General features: G+C 45.4%; 2 protein-coding genes across 7 annotated transcripts in view; both read right to left on the bottom strand.

The window, feature by feature from the left end:
* Window positions 1–138: 138 nt before the first annotated feature.
* On the bottom strand, window positions 139–705 carry BRK1 (BRICK1 subunit of SCAR/WAVE actin nucleating complex). The gene is made up of 3 exons (XM_075159171.1): window positions 537–705; window positions 372–454; window positions 139–289 (listed from the first exon to the last, which is right to left on the bottom strand). The coding sequence occupies exons 1-3, from the start codon at window positions 652–654 to the stop codon at window positions 263–265; spliced, it is 228 nt and encodes a 75-aa protein (XP_075015272.1). The 5' UTR covers window positions 655–705; the 3' UTR covers window positions 139–262.
* A 60-nt stretch (window positions 706–765) lies between these two features.
* FANCD2 (FA complementation group D2) overlaps window positions 766–19,709 on the bottom strand; it is a 60,277-nt gene continuing 41,333 nt past the window's right edge. For 4 of the 6 annotated variants that reach the window (XM_075159143.1, XM_075159144.1, XM_075159145.1 and 1 more), the window contains 16 exons: window positions 18,660–18,806; window positions 17,401–17,517; window positions 16,351–16,479; window positions 16,034–16,152; window positions 14,372–14,485; window positions 13,686–13,813; window positions 12,262–12,361; window positions 9,779–9,901; window positions 8,858–8,951; window positions 8,225–8,296; window positions 6,643–6,681; window positions 5,927–6,001; window positions 4,734–4,808; window positions 1,604–1,750; window positions 995–1,069; window positions 766–875 (listed from right to left, as the gene is read on the bottom strand). In XM_075159143.1, the coding sequence (XP_075015244.1) occupies window positions 798–875; window positions 995–1,069; window positions 1,604–1,750; window positions 4,734–4,808; window positions 5,927–6,001; window positions 6,643–6,681; window positions 8,225–8,296; window positions 8,858–8,951; window positions 9,779–9,901; window positions 12,262–12,361; window positions 13,686–13,813; window positions 14,372–14,485; window positions 16,034–16,152; window positions 16,351–16,479; window positions 17,401–17,517; window positions 18,660–18,806 (1,632 nt within the window). In that variant the 3' untranslated portion in view covers window positions 766–797. Of the gene's footprint in view, window positions 876–994; window positions 1,070–1,603; window positions 1,751–4,733; window positions 4,809–5,926; window positions 6,002–6,642; window positions 6,682–8,224; window positions 8,297–8,857; window positions 8,952–9,778; window positions 9,902–12,261; window positions 12,362–13,685; window positions 13,814–14,371; window positions 14,486–16,033; window positions 16,153–16,350; window positions 16,480–17,400; window positions 17,518–18,659; window positions 18,807–19,709 lie in introns of those variants that run through there. The other 2 variants (XM_075159147.1, XR_012675047.1) reach the window with 2 other exon arrangements.

Here is a 19,709-nt window from a genome sequence, read left to right on the forward strand (position 1 = left end):
CCTTGTGTGGGGAGGAAGGCGGGCCTGAGCCCCGTGGGCCAGGCGGGTGGAAGGGCAGGCTCTGGACATCCAAGACGGTGGCAGGGAGCCGAGCATCCCGTGGCCCGGCCCCAGGCAGGCAGGCAGAGAGCAGGCAGGGCAGGAGCACAGCGGTTTATTGGCAACACAAGCAGAGGCGGCGGTGGCGGCGGCGGCAGGCCCCGAGCGGGGTGCGGGGCGGCGGTGCTCCGGCGGGGCGGGGGGGCCCGGGGCCGCCCCAGGCCTACGTCAGCGTCTCGCCCTTGGTGACCTGCCGGGAGAAGGAAACGCCTGAGCCGAGGCCGGTCCCAGGCCCGGCCCGAGCCCCGCCCCGCTGTCGCCCCGCCGCTCACCCGGGCCTCGATGTACTCGATCCTGCGCTCGAGCGCCGTCAGCTTCTCGTTCAGCGTGGCCAGCCGGGAGCGGCACGACATGTCTGCGGGGAGGCGGCAGTGAGAGACCGCGGGCGCCCGCCCCGGCCCGCCGCCACCCTCCCGCCGCCGCCCCGGCGCCCTCACCGAAGGAGTTGAGGAAGTCCGCGATCTTCTTGATGGAGCTGGTGATCACCTCGATGTACTCGCGGTTGGCCCAGTCCTGGTGGATCTCCCGCTGCACCGGGTCCTCCTGCACCGACATGGCCGCCCCCGCCGCCACCACCCCGGCGCGCCCCGCGCCTGCGCGGGGCTACGCGGCCCTCCCCCACCCCCCCGCGCCTGCGCGCCGCCGGGCGGAGCCGCCCCCGCTGCCGCCTCAGGCCCCGCCCGCCGCCGCCCGGTGCCTCAGGGTGCCGTGGGAGAGGGGCCCGGCCCGGCCGCGCCGTCCTCGTCCCTGGCGTCCGTGTCGCTCCCGCTCGGCTCCTGCGGGGGACGCCGCCGTCAGAGCCGAAGCCGCGCCCCCACCCCCCTCCCCGGCATTGTAACAAGGGTTTCAACCAAGTCGCTCAAAGCAGCGGGCAGCGTCGCCCGTCAAGGAGTACCTCAGCAGGACTCTCTGCGGAGTCCTCCTCTTCGGAGTCCCTCTCTTCAGAGGCTTGAGACAAAATTTCTTCTCCCTAAGTTGGACGCAGAAGACCTGTACTGAGTGCATGCAAAGCAGCCAAAGCGTGCTAGGATGGAATGGAAGAAAGCGGCATTTCGTTACCATCTTAAGTAAAGTTTTTGAGTAAAAAGCAGGTTTTGTTTCGACTGTCCAGCTTCTACAGTGAAAGATGAAGAAAATGGCCAGAATTGGCTTCTGTTAAAGCCCCACAGAAAAGAGCGTATGAAGAGGTGTCCAAGGAACCTTCACCTCTTCCCGTCTTTGCGCGTAGTTCTTGCCAGCGAGCAGGGGAAGGACCCCCATACCCACTCATTACAAACAATTAAAACTGATCCCTTGAGTGTGACAGCTGTGCGGCAAGGAAGCCCCCAGAGATGCAGGCCCTTAATCCTGAAATAAAATGCTGCTTTCTGCTGCACTGGACGTGACTGTAACACGGTCACATTGACTTCGGCCTTTTAGCTCCACCCGCACAGAGTTGCCTGGGCAAGAGGAGCATTGTCCTTTCCCAGGTTTCAACCGCCCCAGGCAGGACAGTGATTCTCACCTGAAGATCCCGATTTTTAAGGATGCCCACCCAGAACGCCTCCTGGCAGTGGTTGAACGCCAGCATTGCCTTCACTCGGTATACAAATTGTTCCAGTGACTTCTTCAACAAAGGCACATGGTTGGTCAGTCCAATATCTTGGCGAATCTAAATACGAAACAGTACAACATGACTACGATTGATTCTTGCCTAAGTATTTGGCTATTTAAAAAGCCATTGGTTATACAGGTGGGAGGGCTGGGACACAATCCTCACAAAGCTTGCCCAGATTATGTAATTTCTTGGCCAAATTCTTTTGTTAACACTTTTTGTTAAAAAATAAAACTCAGATAAGCATTTTGTCTAAGGCAGCAAAATGATCCCTTGCGACAATCCAAACAGCCGTACCCACTCTGGATAAAAACAGAAGGAGCCTCAGCTTTTCTCATGAACCTTAAAGAAAGGCTAGTAAGTCCTCTATGTAAGTCAGAGGAATTCTGCTGACCCTTGGGAAATTATTTTGAGAATCTACTTTTCATTTGCTCCACCATCTGGGCAACAGACTGGTGTTACTTGCTCTGTTCTCCAAGAACAACGCACAGCTCTTCACCCACAGATCTCACACTGCCGCCATCTTGCTCATGGCAGCCACAGTTTGCTTCCACACGAATGTCTGGAAGCTGCATTGCTGCTGGTGCTGGTGGTGTGTGCAGTTGATAATGTTTGGGTAAGTCTGATTCACCTACAAGTTATTGTTGGTGAAATAGCAGAGTTCTCTGTGGAGGTCAGCAATGGACAATCACACCGTTCCAGTCCAAAGCAAAAAGCAATGCTACAAGTGGCCAGACCCCAAAACTATCTACCTAGGAAGGGAGATAGCTACTTGCTGATAGCCACAAGCTGCAAAGCAATGCTGCAGGGAGTTTCATGTCAGGAAATTGTTGAATTCCCAAGCACAGAGAAGAAAGAATGAGAAAGGTGTTGAATAAGCCACTGCAATGACAATCTTTTCTTGCTCAGTGTCTGATGCAATTCCTTTACACTAACTACATAGAATGTGCGTGCACTATAAACTCCAAAGCCAACCTGTCCAGACCAAAGACACACTGGCTTTTGGAGAACTAGGACAGGAGAGAACAGATGGAGTTGCTGTAAGCAAAAACCAGCCGAGGAAGGGCAGCTATGCCAGGCATTATGTGAGATTTAGCTCCAGGTGAGCATCTCTTCCTGCTAGGCTTGTGTCTACAGTACAGAATAGAGTCACTGCTAAAGCAGACAACTTGCCAAGAGACATAAACAATTATTTTGTGCATAAGTATTTTCCTCTTTCATGAGAATACTTTGTAACCTTCTTGCATTAAGATGCTCTCATTAGCTATACTCTGAAATAAGATCAGCTTCATTTCCTGGAAGAGTTCAACATGCCTGGGAAGAGGGACACTGCTTTGCTTCATGTTCTTGCCAGCGGGGAATGGGTAACTGAGTACCAACAGCAATCTGTTCTCTAGCCTGTGTAACAGGCAGGACCTAGCAATCATCAGCACTAATCAGAACCAAATCAGGGAAAACCTTGCTAATGACACAATCAACAATCACAGTGCTCCCTGGGTCTTGGAACCTGCCCAACTGCCTGCAGGCAGTTTGGAGGATCAACGAAGCACCACGGCATTTGCAAAAATCTGTCTCCAGAAACTGTCCTTATATCCAGCATTAGATATGTAAACAGAAGAGAGGCTTGGTGTGGAAGAGTAAATGACAAATACTTAGGAGGTTATAGGTGAAGCTCATTGCTACTGTCTGCTGTGTGATGATCTTTAAAGACACTCATATTGAGGGAGAGTAGCAAATCTTAGGTAACGCTGCATGGTACGTCAGTGAGCATCTACTAGTTTTGTAAGAACGTGAAATCAAGACTGGTTTAACAAATGTTGGTGTCAACTCCTCTTCAAACAGATATGGGGCATTCATTGCATACATTTATTTGCCTAGGATTCAACTGCTGCCTTCTCATTCTTGCAAAAATGATTTGGCACAGACACCTAATCAGATTGCAACAGATACAAGAGAAGTGGTAAAACACAGGTGTTCACTAATTGCAGTTATATGCTAACAGGGGCCATGGGACACCGCTAGTCAAGTGCAAAGACAAACAAGACATCGCAAGCTGCAATGATGTTACCCTGTTTACAAGGTGAATTGTGACTTTAAAGCAGGCATGAGGATTTCACTTTCAAACATGAGAAGAACTTTTTAGCATCTCCAGAGTTTGTGCCAGCTTCCAATTCTCCTCTATGCTGATAGCTGCAATGGCATGTTCTGATCTCCAGCTAGACTTTTATGCTCCTGATGCCAGCTCTGGACTAAATCGGTAGCAAACCTAGCTTGGGGAGCCATGCTAATTGCTGGCTTTCTCCCTTCAACTACTTTGGCAAAGCTCCCTTTTCGGACATGTGTTCTTGAACCTCTTAGGAGTCTAACAGAAACAAAGCAGCACACATGAAGTTCTTTCTAACTGCCTTTTCCCATGTGGTTCTCTCTTGCGACAAGTACTGGCTCTCCACACTGTAAGCAGGGTGCTAATCCTCTCCTTTCTTCCTGCCCCGAGTTTCCTACAGAGAGACTGGAAGACTGGTTGCGTGTTACCACCTTCCTCCCCTCCCTTTGTCCTCTTCCCTAGTATCAACGTAACAATGCCAAAAAGGCACAAGAGGACTTTGAGTAATGTTTTCCCCTTGTCCACCTCCTGTTGCTGATTCTTCTGACTCACAAGGCTGTTGACCTTTGCCAAAGCTTCTCTCCCATATTATCAATCTGGCATCTATACTTTATGCAAGGTCTCTAAGGTCTTAGCTTGTGTACTCACAAACACCCTCTTACAGATGCCAACAACCAAAGATGTCAAGAACCTCTGTCCTAAAAAAGAGTACGCTAACCTGATTTAACATCCAAGATCCAGATCTGACTTCCAGATCAAATACTTCAACTTCTGGGCCATTAATCAAGGCTATTTCTCCTCCTCTCAGAGTTTTTACTTGTACAGACACTGCTGAAAGCCTGCAAGTAGAACCTGCCTATGCCCTGGAAAAGCAGTGGAAGGGAAATAAATCATTCTTAGGACAGGAGCATGTGCTGCAGTTAGAACTTATCTTACCTTGGAATGGCCACACATGTGATGAAGTTGTCTGGTGCTCAGCTGCAAGGTTTTCAGCAAACTCTGCACATCATCCTGCAATAAATAAGTAGACCAGCAAATAATTCTCAAAGGATTTTTCCGTAAGGGAAACAAGAACAATGAAACAGTATTAGTCCCAGCAATCCTTTCAAAGGGTTATGGGATAGAGATATGATGCACGTAGGCAGGAAGCATCAGACAAACGGGATGAAGCCATAGGAGACTTGCGCTGTGCATATAAGTGAAGTAACTGGTAGTAAAAGCATGACCACATGTTACAAGGCCAAGCACTTTGAACTGAAACTGATTTTGAATCAGAGTTTGGAATGAACGCGTATCAGTGAAAGTGGGGTGATTAAAATCAAGACACATGTCACTTGTCACATCTTGCCTTGAGTATAACCTTCTGAAATAGGGGAACCAGAGGAAAAGTATAAAACATACTGCTAGACTGTGGTATTTGAAACACATCCAACACGAACTCTGGATATCAATCCTCTCTAATGAGCAAATTACGTGCCACATTGTCCAGTGGCAATAACTAGATATCTGTTTGATAACCTCATTCCCTCAAACATCCATGAAAACAGATTTTACATTTGCAGTAGAAAGGAGTTATCTATTAGAGACACAAGTTGTGAAAACTAAGCCAAAGAATGAGTCTCACTGGCAAAGCTGGATTGCCTTGCAACAAAGCAGGGGGAATAAGTGAACTGTTCTTGCTTGTCATGTAGTGCAGCGAGGTTGGCCTGTCCATCTGCACTCATGCATGTTGTCCTGCTTAAAGCTCCAAGAATTGTTGCAAAGACACCAATGTCACTGTCCGTCTGGACCACAAGCCCTCACCAACCTGACTGCTCACATGAGCTTCCTGCTCTGTGAGTGACACTTTTGAAGAAGATGGAGGTTGAAAGGGCTTCCTTTGCTAACAGTGAAGCCATCGAACCAGAAGAGTTGGGAAGCTGGGAAACAGTGATGATTGCTGAGAGAGCACTGGATGGGCAAGTAAACAGGGCAGAGTGCAGCTGGAGACAATAGATGCGTTTGTCATGAGGTGTCACAAGTGTCATGCCAGAGACAGGACATGTGACCAGAGACAGGAATCTCCTCCTAGCAAGCATCAGTCATGCTTCCCAACTGGTTCCAGACAGTTCTGTCTCCAAAAGACTTACCCTGTGCTTTTTAAAGCTGTAGTCCAGGAGAGGCATGGCAAGCTTCAGAAACGCTTCTACAAAGAGACGGCCGTACTATAAAAGAATGATAAATATATCAGAAGGCAAATTTAAATTCCTCTTCAAAGAACCATCACAAAGTCAGATAAGATAATGATACATTCTTTCAAGCTACCCCCGAGACTGTTCTCGCTTAGTAAAAAACTATACTTATGTGAAGGCTGTACTGGAATATACAGGATCAGTAAAGGGTCCCACTTCAATCACTGCAAAGAGAGGCTAGAAGGACAAGGTCTCATCATTGTACACATCCCTGGTTTTATTCACTAGCAAGTTGGAATAAAACTGAACTAAACACAAAATGTTAGAATCACTATACATATACGAGTCCTAGCCAGTTGTAGAGGGAAGTTGTAGAGGGACACATGATCTTTCTGGGCTCCAAGGGAGACCCGTCTGCTGTGATGTCTCCTCTCATTTGGAGTACCATGGGGAAAGGAGAGAGGGGAAAGGGTCTAAAGTCAGTCATGCCAATTGCAGTAAGTTCGTTGTGGTCAAGCCATACGATGAGGATTAGTAGAAGACAGTTAAAGGAGTAAGAAACAGTATCTGCTTCTTCCAGAGAATTCAGTAACTGCTCTACTCCACTGGAGGCAATGATTCAAGAAGGCTAGTACTTAAACTGCTCTCTTCAGTTATTTTGAATTCTTGCTTACCTTCAGGCAGATGCTGAGTACAGGCCTGCTGTCAAATACCTACTTGGGCGAGAGGAAAAAAGAGAGCCAGATCAGTCCACAAGTCGAAAGGAAACAATGTAAGCACAGCAGCAAATTAAAAATAGCCCTTCATTACATACCCTTCATTAAAGTGTGAAACCTGTTCTAAGACAACATCCATTCTCAAGTTCCAACAGGGAACACCACATAAGCATATGAAATGTAGTGGCTGTCAGGTGGAAGTACTTGGCAGGATGGCCGTTTGGTGATCTAAGGTGTACCTTTTGCAGATGGCACAAAGTTATCTCCACGAGTCTGAAGTTCTTAATAGTTTGGGGCCCAAGAGACCCAAGTCCAGCGGATGGGCAAGTAACCACATAACAGACGAAGCCAAATGGAGGTGTGCAAAATAATATATTTTGGAGGAAATAATGAAGTTATTACATCAATGGTGCCAGCTGGCAAAAGACACCAAGTGTCACTGCACAGGTCACACACAGCTGTGATCCAACAGCAAACAAAGAAATGGAACAGATGGACTCAGCTCTCTTGAAGGCTTTCTTCTGGTAGACATTTGCATATATATTTTTGCCAGTGACCAATTCTATAACTAATTAGTGAACGTTTTAACTGGCATAGCACACAGATGTGAGAGCTGTGAAAGTACCCTGGTGCTGCTATGGATTGCAAAACAGAACCAGCTGGTCCAGCTCTACCCTTTGCTCTCAAAAGGCATCTGGAGCACAGGTAGGGCTCCAGTGAACGCTGCTGTATAGAAGAATCCAGCTCAATTCATCAGAGCTCATAAGCTGGACTTGCCAATCATCACTTTGAATATCATAAAAGCAAACAGTAATGATCAACCTAAGCAAGGAGAAAAGTGCAGCTGTACCTACCGCCTTCTGCCCAAAACATCATCACATTCTGTGACACTGAATGTACCAACTCCAAAACTGATGGAAGGGAATATTTCATCCAGTGGGGCTGGCCTCTAGAGTTCATCACCACAGGATGACATGAATTGCCAGCAGGATTCAAAGGAAGATCGTATGTTACAATAAGAGCAAGTGAAGCTGAGGGCTATCAGATAAGCACTGAATGCAGGTTACAGACAGGAATCCAAGCCTCCTGTTCAGAGTATTAGCCTGCCTTCAGCTGAGCACATCAGGAGAATGTTTCTTTCTGTCAGATGTTATTCCAGATCTACCTGAAGGCCTTCTCCCACCTGCCTCTTCCACAACTGGCAGTGGACTCTGTCAGACTCAAAACACTGTACTAGGGAATTGGGGTGTTCATTCAGTCCTTTTTCTGCACTTCCTTACATCATCCTGTCTTTGTGCAGACTTATTATCTGTGTGAGAACTATGTTAGTAAGATGTGCAGGCTGTACGAATTAAGTAGTACTGAAGCGAAAGCTAAATGGAAACCCTTGCACACAGATTATAACAGGCTTTATTTACCACCTCCAGGTTGTTCCGCTAGGCAGCCATGCTTCACGTTTTTCCCTTGTTCTCATGAACCTGGGTACACTGGGCTTTGCTAGGGATCTGAAGGTAAAGACAGAAAAACAGCAGAACCTCACCTTGACCAAGTTAATGAGGATATGGAAATTCCGCACAGCAATGTTCCACCGCAGCAGCTTCTCCAGTTGCACCTAACGAGATGCAAGAGGACAATAACCCAAGATGGTGTATTTCCTCTCACCTTGCTGGATGCTCTGTCAGCGTTTGCTGTACCCAAAGCATTGTCGTTGTTGTTGAAGACAGGAACAAAGCTTCACCACAGGCAGATTTATCACAGCAAAACCACTTTATGGCAATTCCAGCCTGATCAGTGCCCACATGGCTTAAAATGCTAAGACTTAACACATTTCCTTGCTCTCAGAGCAGCTCGTGGTTGCAAAATAATTTTGTGCTCCCACACAGGCGTGCAGACCAACTGCACAGCTTAGTATTTTGCTCATTACTACCTGCTTTCTGGTTATAGCTTCTGCTGGATTTACTGGATTTTTGACATGGTACAAACCAGAAAAAAAGGATGCTACTTATATGTTACCCTGTATATCAGTTTTGGCTGATGAATGAAGCTGTCTGACTGCATTTCCTAGACAAAGTTCAGAAGTAGATTCCTTTCCAATTTATACACCTTTATTGTACTGTACAGTTTAACTTATGTCTTCTTCCCCTCAAAGAGTCCAGTGCATTTATTTTCCTACCTCACTTGAGTCTGATGGTTTCCCAGCTGGGATGCTTTTCACTGAACTCTCTAGCTGAGCCATCATTACTCTGAAGAAAACCGGGAATGTCTGCCTGTGGAGAAAGTGAGAGCAAAACTAAAAGCCAGCTCTGAGCATCTAGATAGGCTTCTTGTCCCCAGAACAATGTGGAAAACTTGAAGGTTACCCAGCTGGGCATCCTTCTCAATAGGAGATCACAGGAAATTGACCCCAGGACTCGAGCATGTCTAGCCCAGCCCTATCTCCCAGACAGATGGAGAATCCTGGGAAGTCACTACTACTTCCCCAGTATAAACCACACACAGACACCACCCATTTCTTTGTAGCTCTGACGGTGCACAGTGAAAGGTTTGCAGCTCTCAGCATAAGATGATTTTGGTAGTTCCAAAGTGCAGGAACTTTGGCCATCCCTGCATAAACCGTACTTCCAAATTCCTGTGGTAGGAGCTGAAACACCCTGAATCCATGCTTCCAAATTCCTATGTTAGGAGCAGAAACATCCTGAGTGTGCTTTTGCACACTGCATACCAGCCCAGGATTGCCTACAGCCACCCCAGGCCTCTGAGGCTGACTTTTGGAGTGCTTTATACCACCACAGTAGCACAAAAAGAGGCAACATACCTGACGACAGACAGCAGTTCATTCTCCAGTTAAAATGGCTCACAAATAATAAACTCAACATTGTGTTAATGCACAAGGCCATTACACCTTGACATAAAGCTAACCAGGTACTAACCTGTTGTGTGCTGCCAAAAGAATGTTTACAAATGCCCAGAGTAGCCCACAGCAGTACTAACATGAAACCATAACAGACCACAAAATAAAGAAAATTAAATATTAAAAAGCAGAAATTGCCATTGTGCATCTCATGAAATTCGAAGTCTCTATTGATATAATCACCTGCTTAGTGTAGGATAAGTAGAAGAACATCCGTCTTTGGCAGAGTTGATCAGTTCAGGAACACCAACACTGGAGATTTCTTCTACAGCTTTCAAGATGTTATCTGTGTGCTCCAGGTAGACACTAAATCCGAAACCAGCTTAGTTCATCAGTAAATATTATGCAGAACAACACAGCAAGTTCTTGAGCACTGCCCTACCTGCAACACGTGGCCTAAAACTGTCAAGCTCATTCATATGCCAAACGTAGGGAATATGTAGGGAATCCGAAGCAATACTTAGAACTGTCACAGTAATGTCATTAAAAGTTACCATGATCTGAAACAAACCTGGATTTAATATTTCCTCATTCTTGTATTTAAGGACAGGCCGGGAAGAGGAGGAGATGGAGTTGCCCTTTATGTGAGAGAATGGCTGGAATGCATAGAGCTCTGCCTGAGGATGGATGATCCATCCAGCCAACTGAGAGCTTATGGGTAAGGTTGAAAGAGCCAACCAATATGGGTGACCTTGTAGTGGGTGTCTTCTTTAGGCCACCTGGATCAGGAACAAGTAAATGAAGCCTTCTACAGACAGCTAGAAGTAGTCCCATGTTTGCAAGCCCTGGTCCTCATGGGGGACTAACCACAATACCTGCTGGAAGGACAACACAGCAGGGCATAAGCAATCCCAGAGGTTCCTGGAGCACATCGATGGCAACTTCCTGATACAAGTGACAGAGGAGCTGATGAGGAGGGGTGCTCTGCTGGACCTCACACTTACAAACAAGCAAGGGCTCTTTGGGGATGGGAAGGTCAAAGGCAGCCTTGGCTGCAGTGACCATGAGATGGTGGAGTTCAGGATCCTGAGAGGAGGGCACAGGACAAACAGCAAGATCATAACCCTGGACTTAAGGATGGCAGACTTTGGCCTCTTCATGGATCTTCTTGCCATGGGGCAGGGGTCTAGAGGGAAGAAGGGTCCCAGAAAGCTAGTTGATATTCAAGGATCACCTCCTCCGAGCTCAAGAACAGTCCATCCCAAAGAGCAGAAAGTCAAGCAAAAATGCTAGGAGGCCTGCATGGATGAACAACGAGCTCCTGGCAAAACGCAAATACAAAAAGGGAGTATACAGAAGGTGGCAGCAGAGACAGGTAACCTGGGAGGAATATAGAGACACTGTCCAGGCATGCAGAGATGTGGTTAGGAAAGCCAAAGCCCTCCTGGAGTTGAATTTGTTGAATGTGGCAAGGGCTGTCAAGGGCAATAAGAAGGGCTTCTTTAAGTACATAAGTAGCAAATGGAAGACTAGGGAAAATGTGGGTCCACTGCTGAATGGGGCAGGGGCCTGGTGACACAGGACATGGAAAAGGATGAGGTACATGTTAAGAGACTGAATGCCTTCATCACCTCAGTCTTTACTAGCAAAACTGGCCTCCAGAAATCCCACGCTTCAGAGCGGGGGGAAGTCTGGAACAAGGAAGACTTTGTGGAAGAGGATCAGGTTAGGAAATAGCTAAGCAAACTGGACATACATAAGTCCACAGGCCCTCAGGGAGGTGGCTGATGTCATTGTGAGGCTACTCTCAATTATCTTTGAACGATCATGGTGATTGGGAGAGGTGCCTGAGGGCTGGAGAAAAGTAAATGTCACTCCTATCTTCAAGAAGGGCAGGAGGAAGGACCCAGGGAACTACAGGCCAGTCAGCCACACCTTGATCCCTGGGAAGGTGGTGGAACAACTGTCCTGGAAACCATTTCCAGGCACATGAAGGGCAAGAAGGTGATTGGGAGTAGTCAGCGTGGATTCACCACGGGGAAGTCACGTCTGACCAGCCTGGCAACCTTTGATGAAATGACTGGCTTGTAGATGAGGGGAAAGTAGTGATATTGTCTACCTTGACTTGTAAGGCTTTCAACACTGTCTCCTGTAAGATCCTCATGGAGTAGCTGTTGAAGTATGGGCTGGATGAGCAGACAGTGAGGTGGACTGAAAACTGGCTGAACCGCCAAGCTTAGAGGGTTGTGCCCAGCATGGTCCCAGGCAGCCTGCTCTAGGTCACCCTGCTGGAGCAGGGGGGTTGGAACAAGGTTCCAGAGGTCCCTTCCAACCTCAAACATCCTGTGACTCTGTGATTGTATTTCACCTAATACTCAGTCCTGCTCTCCTTGACTTTAGTGAAAGCTGATTGGCTTTCAGTTTAGTGAAAACAAAACCAGATCCACACTTATATGTATAGGTATGCACGCATACATGTATATATGTGTTGATGTATACTGACAAGCTACAGCTTAGCAAACATGAGGTCCAAACATGCTTCTGTGGCCAATGGCTAACAGAATTATTCCTATCACTCACTGTCTTTCAACGCTGTAGAAACAGTGCTTTAGGCCAAACTGTGTAAGTATGAGGTTTATGATTGAGAGGGGTCATTCCCCTGCAGCAACAGTAATTATTAGAAAAAGAGTGTCTCAGCATGCTTGAGACAATGGCTTGAGCCTTACCAGAGCAGAGTATGCAGCGCACTGTTGAACTGGCTGCCCTTCTCTCGGTCTCCACTAGGCTTCACCCATGACTGGCAGAGGAACTGCTTTGCTAGTGAAGCTGTAAAAGATAAGGGATAACTTACTGAAGGAAGAATCCAAGACAATTTCCTTCTCCCATATAAAGGCAGTGTGTCCAAATGGCTTTTTGAAAGATGACTATATCACTACCCCTCAATAAGCGTGAACTTTGGTAAGTCAGAATGCATTTCCCCTAAAAAGCAGTAAGGCCACAAGGACTTAACAAAATGCACATCCAGTGTGTTCCTGGTCTGAATACCTGTTCACATCAGAACCATCTCTGGCCATTTCTCCCTGACAAACTTATGTTAAGCCTTATTTGTTTGGTAGCTTCTACGGTGTGCCAACTGTTTATTTTTAATTAGGCAATATGCAACCCTTAGAGCATCCATTTCTAGAAATGGAATTCCAATAACAAGAGACTTGACTTTTTGGCCACAGCGCTATAATAGTAAATGTGAACAGGTAAGTTTAAAGTTTACAGATTTCTTAAATCAAAACTGCTAACAAACCTGCTTGTCTCTTGCAGAAATCTTTAAAACCAGGAAGTTATTAGTTAAAAGTAGTTATTCCCTGCCACACTCAGTGGGCAGTTCTCCCAGTGTGGCACTGTTTAAAATAGTAAAATAATCTCAAAGTAGGGAACTTACAATTCTGAGTGGCTGTGGGGATCTGAGGACAAATTCTAGAGGTGTCTTAGTATGACAAGGTATGGCCGAGAGAGGTGACTGTCTGGAGTCTTTATTTCAGTGTCTGACAAAGTGGAGACCAGCTAGTTTTCTTGTATATTCCCTGCAAGCATGTCTATGCCTTATCTGCTTGAATGCTGTTCCTCTTACAGAACATGAGCTCTCTTAATAGAAAATGTTTGTTGCACGAGATTAAGAACATATAGGTTTTCCTCTCTCTGCCCTGGAGTAACAGCTGTATTTGCAGTTCAGTTCCATAATTTTTGGAAATGAGCTGTCACAGACATCTGTACTTACACTAGGAAGCTACATCGGATTAAGTCTATGATCACCTCCATCATCAGTGATTAAACTGGTACCAAAATTGAACAGCAGGCTTGTTCTTAGAACTCTTAAAAGCTGTGAGGCTCTGATTTTTAAAAACACCAGCTAAGAGAGCTGGAGTCTGCCTTCCTGCATGTGACTGAGGCACAGCAAAACAAATACTAAAGAGGTTCCAATATATTTGCTGCTGTTCCTTTTATTAACGGCTAGGAGTGTTCACCCAGTGAGATTACTAGGATACCAGAGGGAAATCTCTCCCTCAAAAGGTGCACTCCAGAGACAGAATCCAAGATTTACAGGCGAAGGACAGCACGAAAACTAATCTGAGATTAGAGATTCTTCACACATTACCCATTTTCTCTTTCTTCCAGCCAGCCATTGGTTTCTCAGCAATGGCAATCAGGAGCTGAGTGAGGATGAACGCACAGTGGAAGCTGGGGACACTCTGCTGGAAATTCAGTAGGTAGTGAAAACTCTCACTGGGGATGACAGGAAAGGGATAAGGTAAAAACAGTGTAGATAGGGTAATCTCCCAGAAACACATAAATAAAAATGAAGTATTAGACGATCTCAGATCCAAGGTCTCCCTAGCCCAGTATTTTGTCTCTGGCAGTGCCCTTCTGAAGAAGGGGTAGTTAACCACTAGTAGATAAAAATTCAGTCACTGAGAAACTCCTCTCAAACCCCAGTCACTCTAAGTCTAGCAACATCTTTATACACTGCTTTTGCTTAGTGTTCCTGTAGGCATTTTAACTATTCAGAACATACTCATTCCTTCTGTGAATCCTACTAATCTCCTCATCTCAAATAGCATACAAACAAATGAGATCCACAGATTAATGTCTATTTTATAATACAGTAGCTCCTTTTCATTAGGTTTGACTGCACTGCCATTCAATTAAATACAAAGTTCTGTTTGAAGCTAGGGTGGTCTCTGTGAGAGCTGCCAAACACACGTTGACCCATAATGCCCACACAAAACAGGGAAAACTGCTTGAAATTTATCCTTTTCAGAGCTTGGGAAATACTGATTCTACCTTATCAGCTCCTCAAGAGGAAGAAACTCTGTCTCTCCTGGCTTTAGCCTGTCTGCAAGCACCTGGAGAGCTGACCTTAGCAAGTCAGTATTTTCATGCTGAGAAAAACCATTCCTGAAGGGAAAAAAAAAAAAAATCTAGTTCATCATCAGACTAGAAGGAAGAGAGGTATCAGATGCAAAAGCATATCTGGGCATTTTTTTGCAACACAAAAAACAAAGAAGCTGGATACACAAGAAGAGTCCTGCAATATGAAAATTATAAGGGGACGCAAAAAAACTGAAAACTGAATGGGAATGGAAAACCTTGTGCGCACACAATATTAACTTTTCAGTTAGATTGCAGACCTGGCTTGCAGGCCATTTCACATAAGTGGAGGTCCATGTATACTAAAACAATGCTATGCAGACCTGAAAAAAAGAGGATGTGTAATGACAGTCGCTGTGCAAGTGCAGTGATAGTGGCTGGTCACCTCTTGAACAACAGGTAGGAGCCTAACAGGGAAGAAAACTGTAGAGATCTTCATTAATTCTTTGAACTACCGGTGTCTGTGAAATCATTCAGTGAGGATATGCATTCTGGAAATGCTCAAATGCATCCACATTCTAGATCTATAGACTGAACACATGGACTTGATAATGGTAATGCTCGAGTGCATCTTTAACACATAAGTTAATTAACAACCAGTAATATAAGAGGGCTTGACTAAATATATGTAAAAGGAGTTGTAATTTGGTTGTTGGAATTAAATGGCTGGACAGCTCACCCCAATATATGGCTGCCTGACCTACAGCAAAACAGAATTATGTTACTCTCTATCCAAACTGAACAGCAAAACTGATCTTAAGCTGCCTGTGGTTACAAGGTGGACCAGGTTCTTTGGTTTACAAGATAGGTAGACTCAGGAACAACCAACATTCATACTGGCTGAGAAAATGACAAATCCAGGAATAGGTAGGAGTGGATCAGGATCCCTGAGGCTCCAGTAGTGGCCAACAGGAAAGGCAGACCTCAGACCTCATACACTTTTTACACAGTTACTACCGTTTTTGAAGTACAACAAAGGTAAAACACTTTCCGCACGCAGATCTAAATTAGGGTTCAGAAAAAACTTCTCTGATGCTATCCTGGATTATATTAGCAGGTGCCGAGGTCAAATCCAGCTGCACAAGCATTGCTGAGTTTGACATTTATGAATCCAGTTCGAGTGCATCAGCAGCACAGGCTTTTTGTCAATGAAGTACACGTTCATCCTTTCCCATTGGCAAAAGAAATTCTTTCATTGCTCAGGATTCAGGCAGGGACAATTTAGCAAAGGATGAGGGGACCTACTAGGTAAGAAATTCCAAGACCCCTACGCAGAATGGGAGTTGCACAACTAGGTGTGCCAGTATGCCACTGGTCTTGATCCAAAAGCACATTGAATTCTGTCCAATTCAGTACTTCATCACCTACAGTTTTCGTTCAGCTCAGGATCAGGCAATGAAGCTTGACATAACTATAAAGTGCTTAAAAGTCTCCAACCACTGCAGTGTGTTGTTCTGTATGGCTAACAGGTCATTTGCTGGGTACAAACACTTTAAATAAAAAGGAACAAGAAGAGGAAGCAATAAATGGACTTTGCTCATTTAGGTAACTATATACTTTTTTGTTTAAACTCACCAAGCAAATAGGGAGCGAAAAGTTAGTAACAGCTGTTGGTAACAAGAGCACATCAGCTGGTGCTCCTGGATGTTCACTCCTGGTTCATCTTCCACACCCCGATTTTGTATAACAACTGCCTTTAATACAGAACAAATAATTCATTAAACGCTATTCCAAGGAAAGATAATGGCACAAGAATCCATTTCCATAAATTCCATGTTTAAAAAACCTAAAGAAAACAAAGCGACTCTCTTTTTACCACAAACAAAACTAAAAATACCTTTAGAGGTGACAAAACTTGACAGTTTTTTGAGTCAAAATTGCTGCCCACTGACCTGGAAGTAGTTGTGCATGTTCTCCATGTGATTACACAGTGGCTTTAGTAGCTTGACTACACACACAGCAACTTCCTTGGGGGATCTCTGACACAGGTGGGAAAAGCCAATATCCTTGTAGCCTCTTTCCTGCAGCAAACCCAAAAGATTAAAGTCACTTCATCAGCCTTACTTGAGAATAACTTCACATCAAGCGCTACCACTTAGACTGCTTCTGAGCAGTGCAATTCCTGATGTCACACACTCTGTCAGAAAGGGTCACAGAGTAAGAAAGTTGGCTTCTGCTGAACAACCAGCACCAACTCAGACAAGTGGACAACATTCGATGAAAAGAATAAAACTGATGTGACACGTAGCTCTTTTATAGAATCATAGAATCATTTAGGTTGGAAAAGACCTTTAAGATCATAGAGTCCAACATTTTACTCAAACACTAAGAGAAGGCAGTCTCTGCACATGGGAATTAAGATAGGTAGAAAGACAAGGAGAAAGAACACTGAATATGATGGAGTCCATCAGGCTGTAGTGAATTTCTCATAGTTTAATGCAGTGGCCACACATTTACTTTCCTCCTGAAGGTATCAGCCAGGAATGCAAGGAATCACTGCACTCAGGGCGTTCTAAATACTGCAGAAAAAGCGAAAACACGGATGCGGCGGCTTCTGTTGGATGCGGCAGCTTCTGTTGGATGCGGCAGCTATCTGGCCTGCCTAACCTGAGCTGCTTCTTGAACAGCAGAGCCAGTCTCCCCAGGGAGGGCTAGGAAAAGGTTCAACTGAGTTTTGAGGCTACAAGGCTTTCCCTCAGTTATATACGCTTTCCTGAGACATGCAGAGAAGCAGATGCTGCAGACACTTCAGCGAGGGAAGCGGTACAGAAGTCACTTTTGAAAGAGCAAGTGCTGCTCTGACACACAGTTGGGCGTCAGACTTCCATTTAACTGTTAGGTGAAAATAATTCTGAAAAACGTTTCTCTCGGGAAGGGCCTGGAGGCCACTGGTGCGCTCTGCCTCAGGCAGGTCCAGACTCATTGGCTGCTGCGGTACTTGCCTTTGGAAAGGGCGCTCTCCTTGCGGAGCCCGGGGTCAGCACATGTTCCAGCTTCCAGCACAGGTCATCCAGAAGGAAGCAAAGTTCAGCAGGCCCCAGCTGCACAACTTCACGAGACTGCAATTACAAGAACAGTCAATCCCAGGACCCAGACGTAATTGTAATGCCCTGAAACTCAAGTTCACCCCCTCTATTTCGAGTTATGACTCCTGGCTTAGTTAACCTCAGTCGGGGACCTATTTGGTAGATGCTAGGGTTTTATGTCTCCCCCATTGCAGGTATGGCGCATTGGTTCTGGTTACTCAAAGCGTGAAGCAAACCTGGTGCTCTAAACATAAGTGAGGCAAAGTCAGTAATACTTAACTACTGAGAAAGAATTGATTTATATACATTGACATTGAAAATAAGTTCCTAAGAATAAAAAGAGGTTTAAGCCCAAAGAGTCATAAAATTCACCAACTGAGTAATAGTCAAGAAGTAATTTGAAATAACGCCACATAGCCCAAGAGACTTGTCAAACAGTCTTCAGGTTGGCTTGTGACCTGCATGCACAGAGACAACTGTTCTCGGAGCAGGCCAGGCCGTACTCCAGCCTGACATGGCCTTTTCACATTTTACGAATCTTACTGTAGCCTAACAAAATTAGACTCCAGATGGACTCAGCCTGCCTACAAAGAAGGTAACAAAATTAAGCACTTCTGCTTTCCGTGTCCATAGTAATGCAGTTTTATATAAGCTCCAGGATGATAAACAGGACCCTGCCCACTGAGGGCACATCCACGACACCAGTCCCACATTTGCTGAGTTTCCAATCTGCTGATGCCTTGAGACACTTGCCTTTTTGCAACAGGGGCTTTACTTAAATGTCATAGGTTCTTTCTAATAGGCAAGCTGCCTCTTAGTGTATCTAACATCCTATAGCTTAGCAGTGTTCAGTATTAAAGCCCCTTTCTTTCCATTAGGTCTATAGGTGTTATACTGTATTTTTTTTCCTTTTATGCAACACTTATATTACTTTGGTTTTAATGTTGCTACACTACATGTCTGCTGTTTCAGAAAAGTCCTCTTTATTTCAGTGCTTTGAAGTACTTTGGCTTCTCTGGGGGCAAATTCTCTCCTGGTACCCAGCTCACAGCCCTGGACCAACACCTCTTAACATCAACCTTCTGTCCATTTTAATGGAACAGAAAGGGCCAAGGCCTCCAAGAGAAGCAGTTACACAAAGCCTCATCATTATGGTTTTACACTGTTCCATTCACCTCGGTATGCATCTCTGTGTCCAAGACAGACTTTGTCAGCAGCCCACAGTGGAGTACAGTGAACACCTCGAGGTCTAACTCTCGGAAGTACGGGCGATAGCTCTGCAGCTGTGCCAGAGGATTTCCTGCCTCTCTCTCAGCAGCAGTCTGAAAAGTAAATGGCAGAATTAAGGTTGAAACCTGTGAGACTGTAAGACTTTCTAGCTCAAATAAAGCTATATCTTTCACAGATTTCTATATTTTGTGCCAGGTTGAAAAAAACACTGAGAAGAATTCACGATAGCTCGTAGAGAGATGAGCACATAGAATCAGAAACAGTTTCATTTTGGACTGTACAAGTCACTGAAAGTTTTCTAGGAAAAAAATACTTAGGAAATCGGAATAATCTTTGCTATCTCCTTTCTGTGAATCAGTGGCCATTGCGAAACCCATTCTGTACTTGCACCGTAAGCACCCATAAGCACCACAAGAGATGAAGGCAAATGTTTTTATCTTTGATAAATACCAGGATGGTAAACTATGGGATGCTCTGTTGCCTCTGGTTGACAATCTGTAAGTTCTTAGAGATTCACCCCACATAACCCTGTCGTGGGAGCCGATGTATGTTACATGTGGCTCACAACAGGATTTCTGTATTCTGTTGCCCTGGGCAGGGCATGGCATCTAAGGACTAGTCTGGGACCAGTACTCTAGTTAAAAAAGAAAGATTAGATACACTCCTTCCCAAAACTATTTGAGACACTGCTTATTCCCTGTAACTTAAGTGACTTTGTTATCATAGCTGTACAATAGCAGGGAAGTAGAAGCGTATTTGCCTGGCTGAAATTGATAAAATGGACTCTGAATAACATTTATTAGTAACAGTGGTAGAAATGGGGCCTTGTGGGATGCTTATGAGATCCCAGCCCCCAGGATGCTGAGCCCGAAGCTGGGCACACTTCCCTGACTTCTCTCTTTCAGCCAGCACAGATCTTGCATTCCAGACATGACAACAATACTGTAATAACTTATTCAAAAGAACAGGAAAGAAAATCCAGTAATTCATTAGTT

The sequence above is a fragment of the Calonectris borealis genome, chromosome 10 (genome assembly GCF_964195595.1).
Source record: "Calonectris borealis chromosome 10, bCalBor7.hap1.2, whole genome shotgun sequence".
NCBI classification, from domain to species: domain Eukaryota; kingdom Metazoa; phylum Chordata; class Aves; order Procellariiformes; family Procellariidae; genus Calonectris; species Calonectris borealis.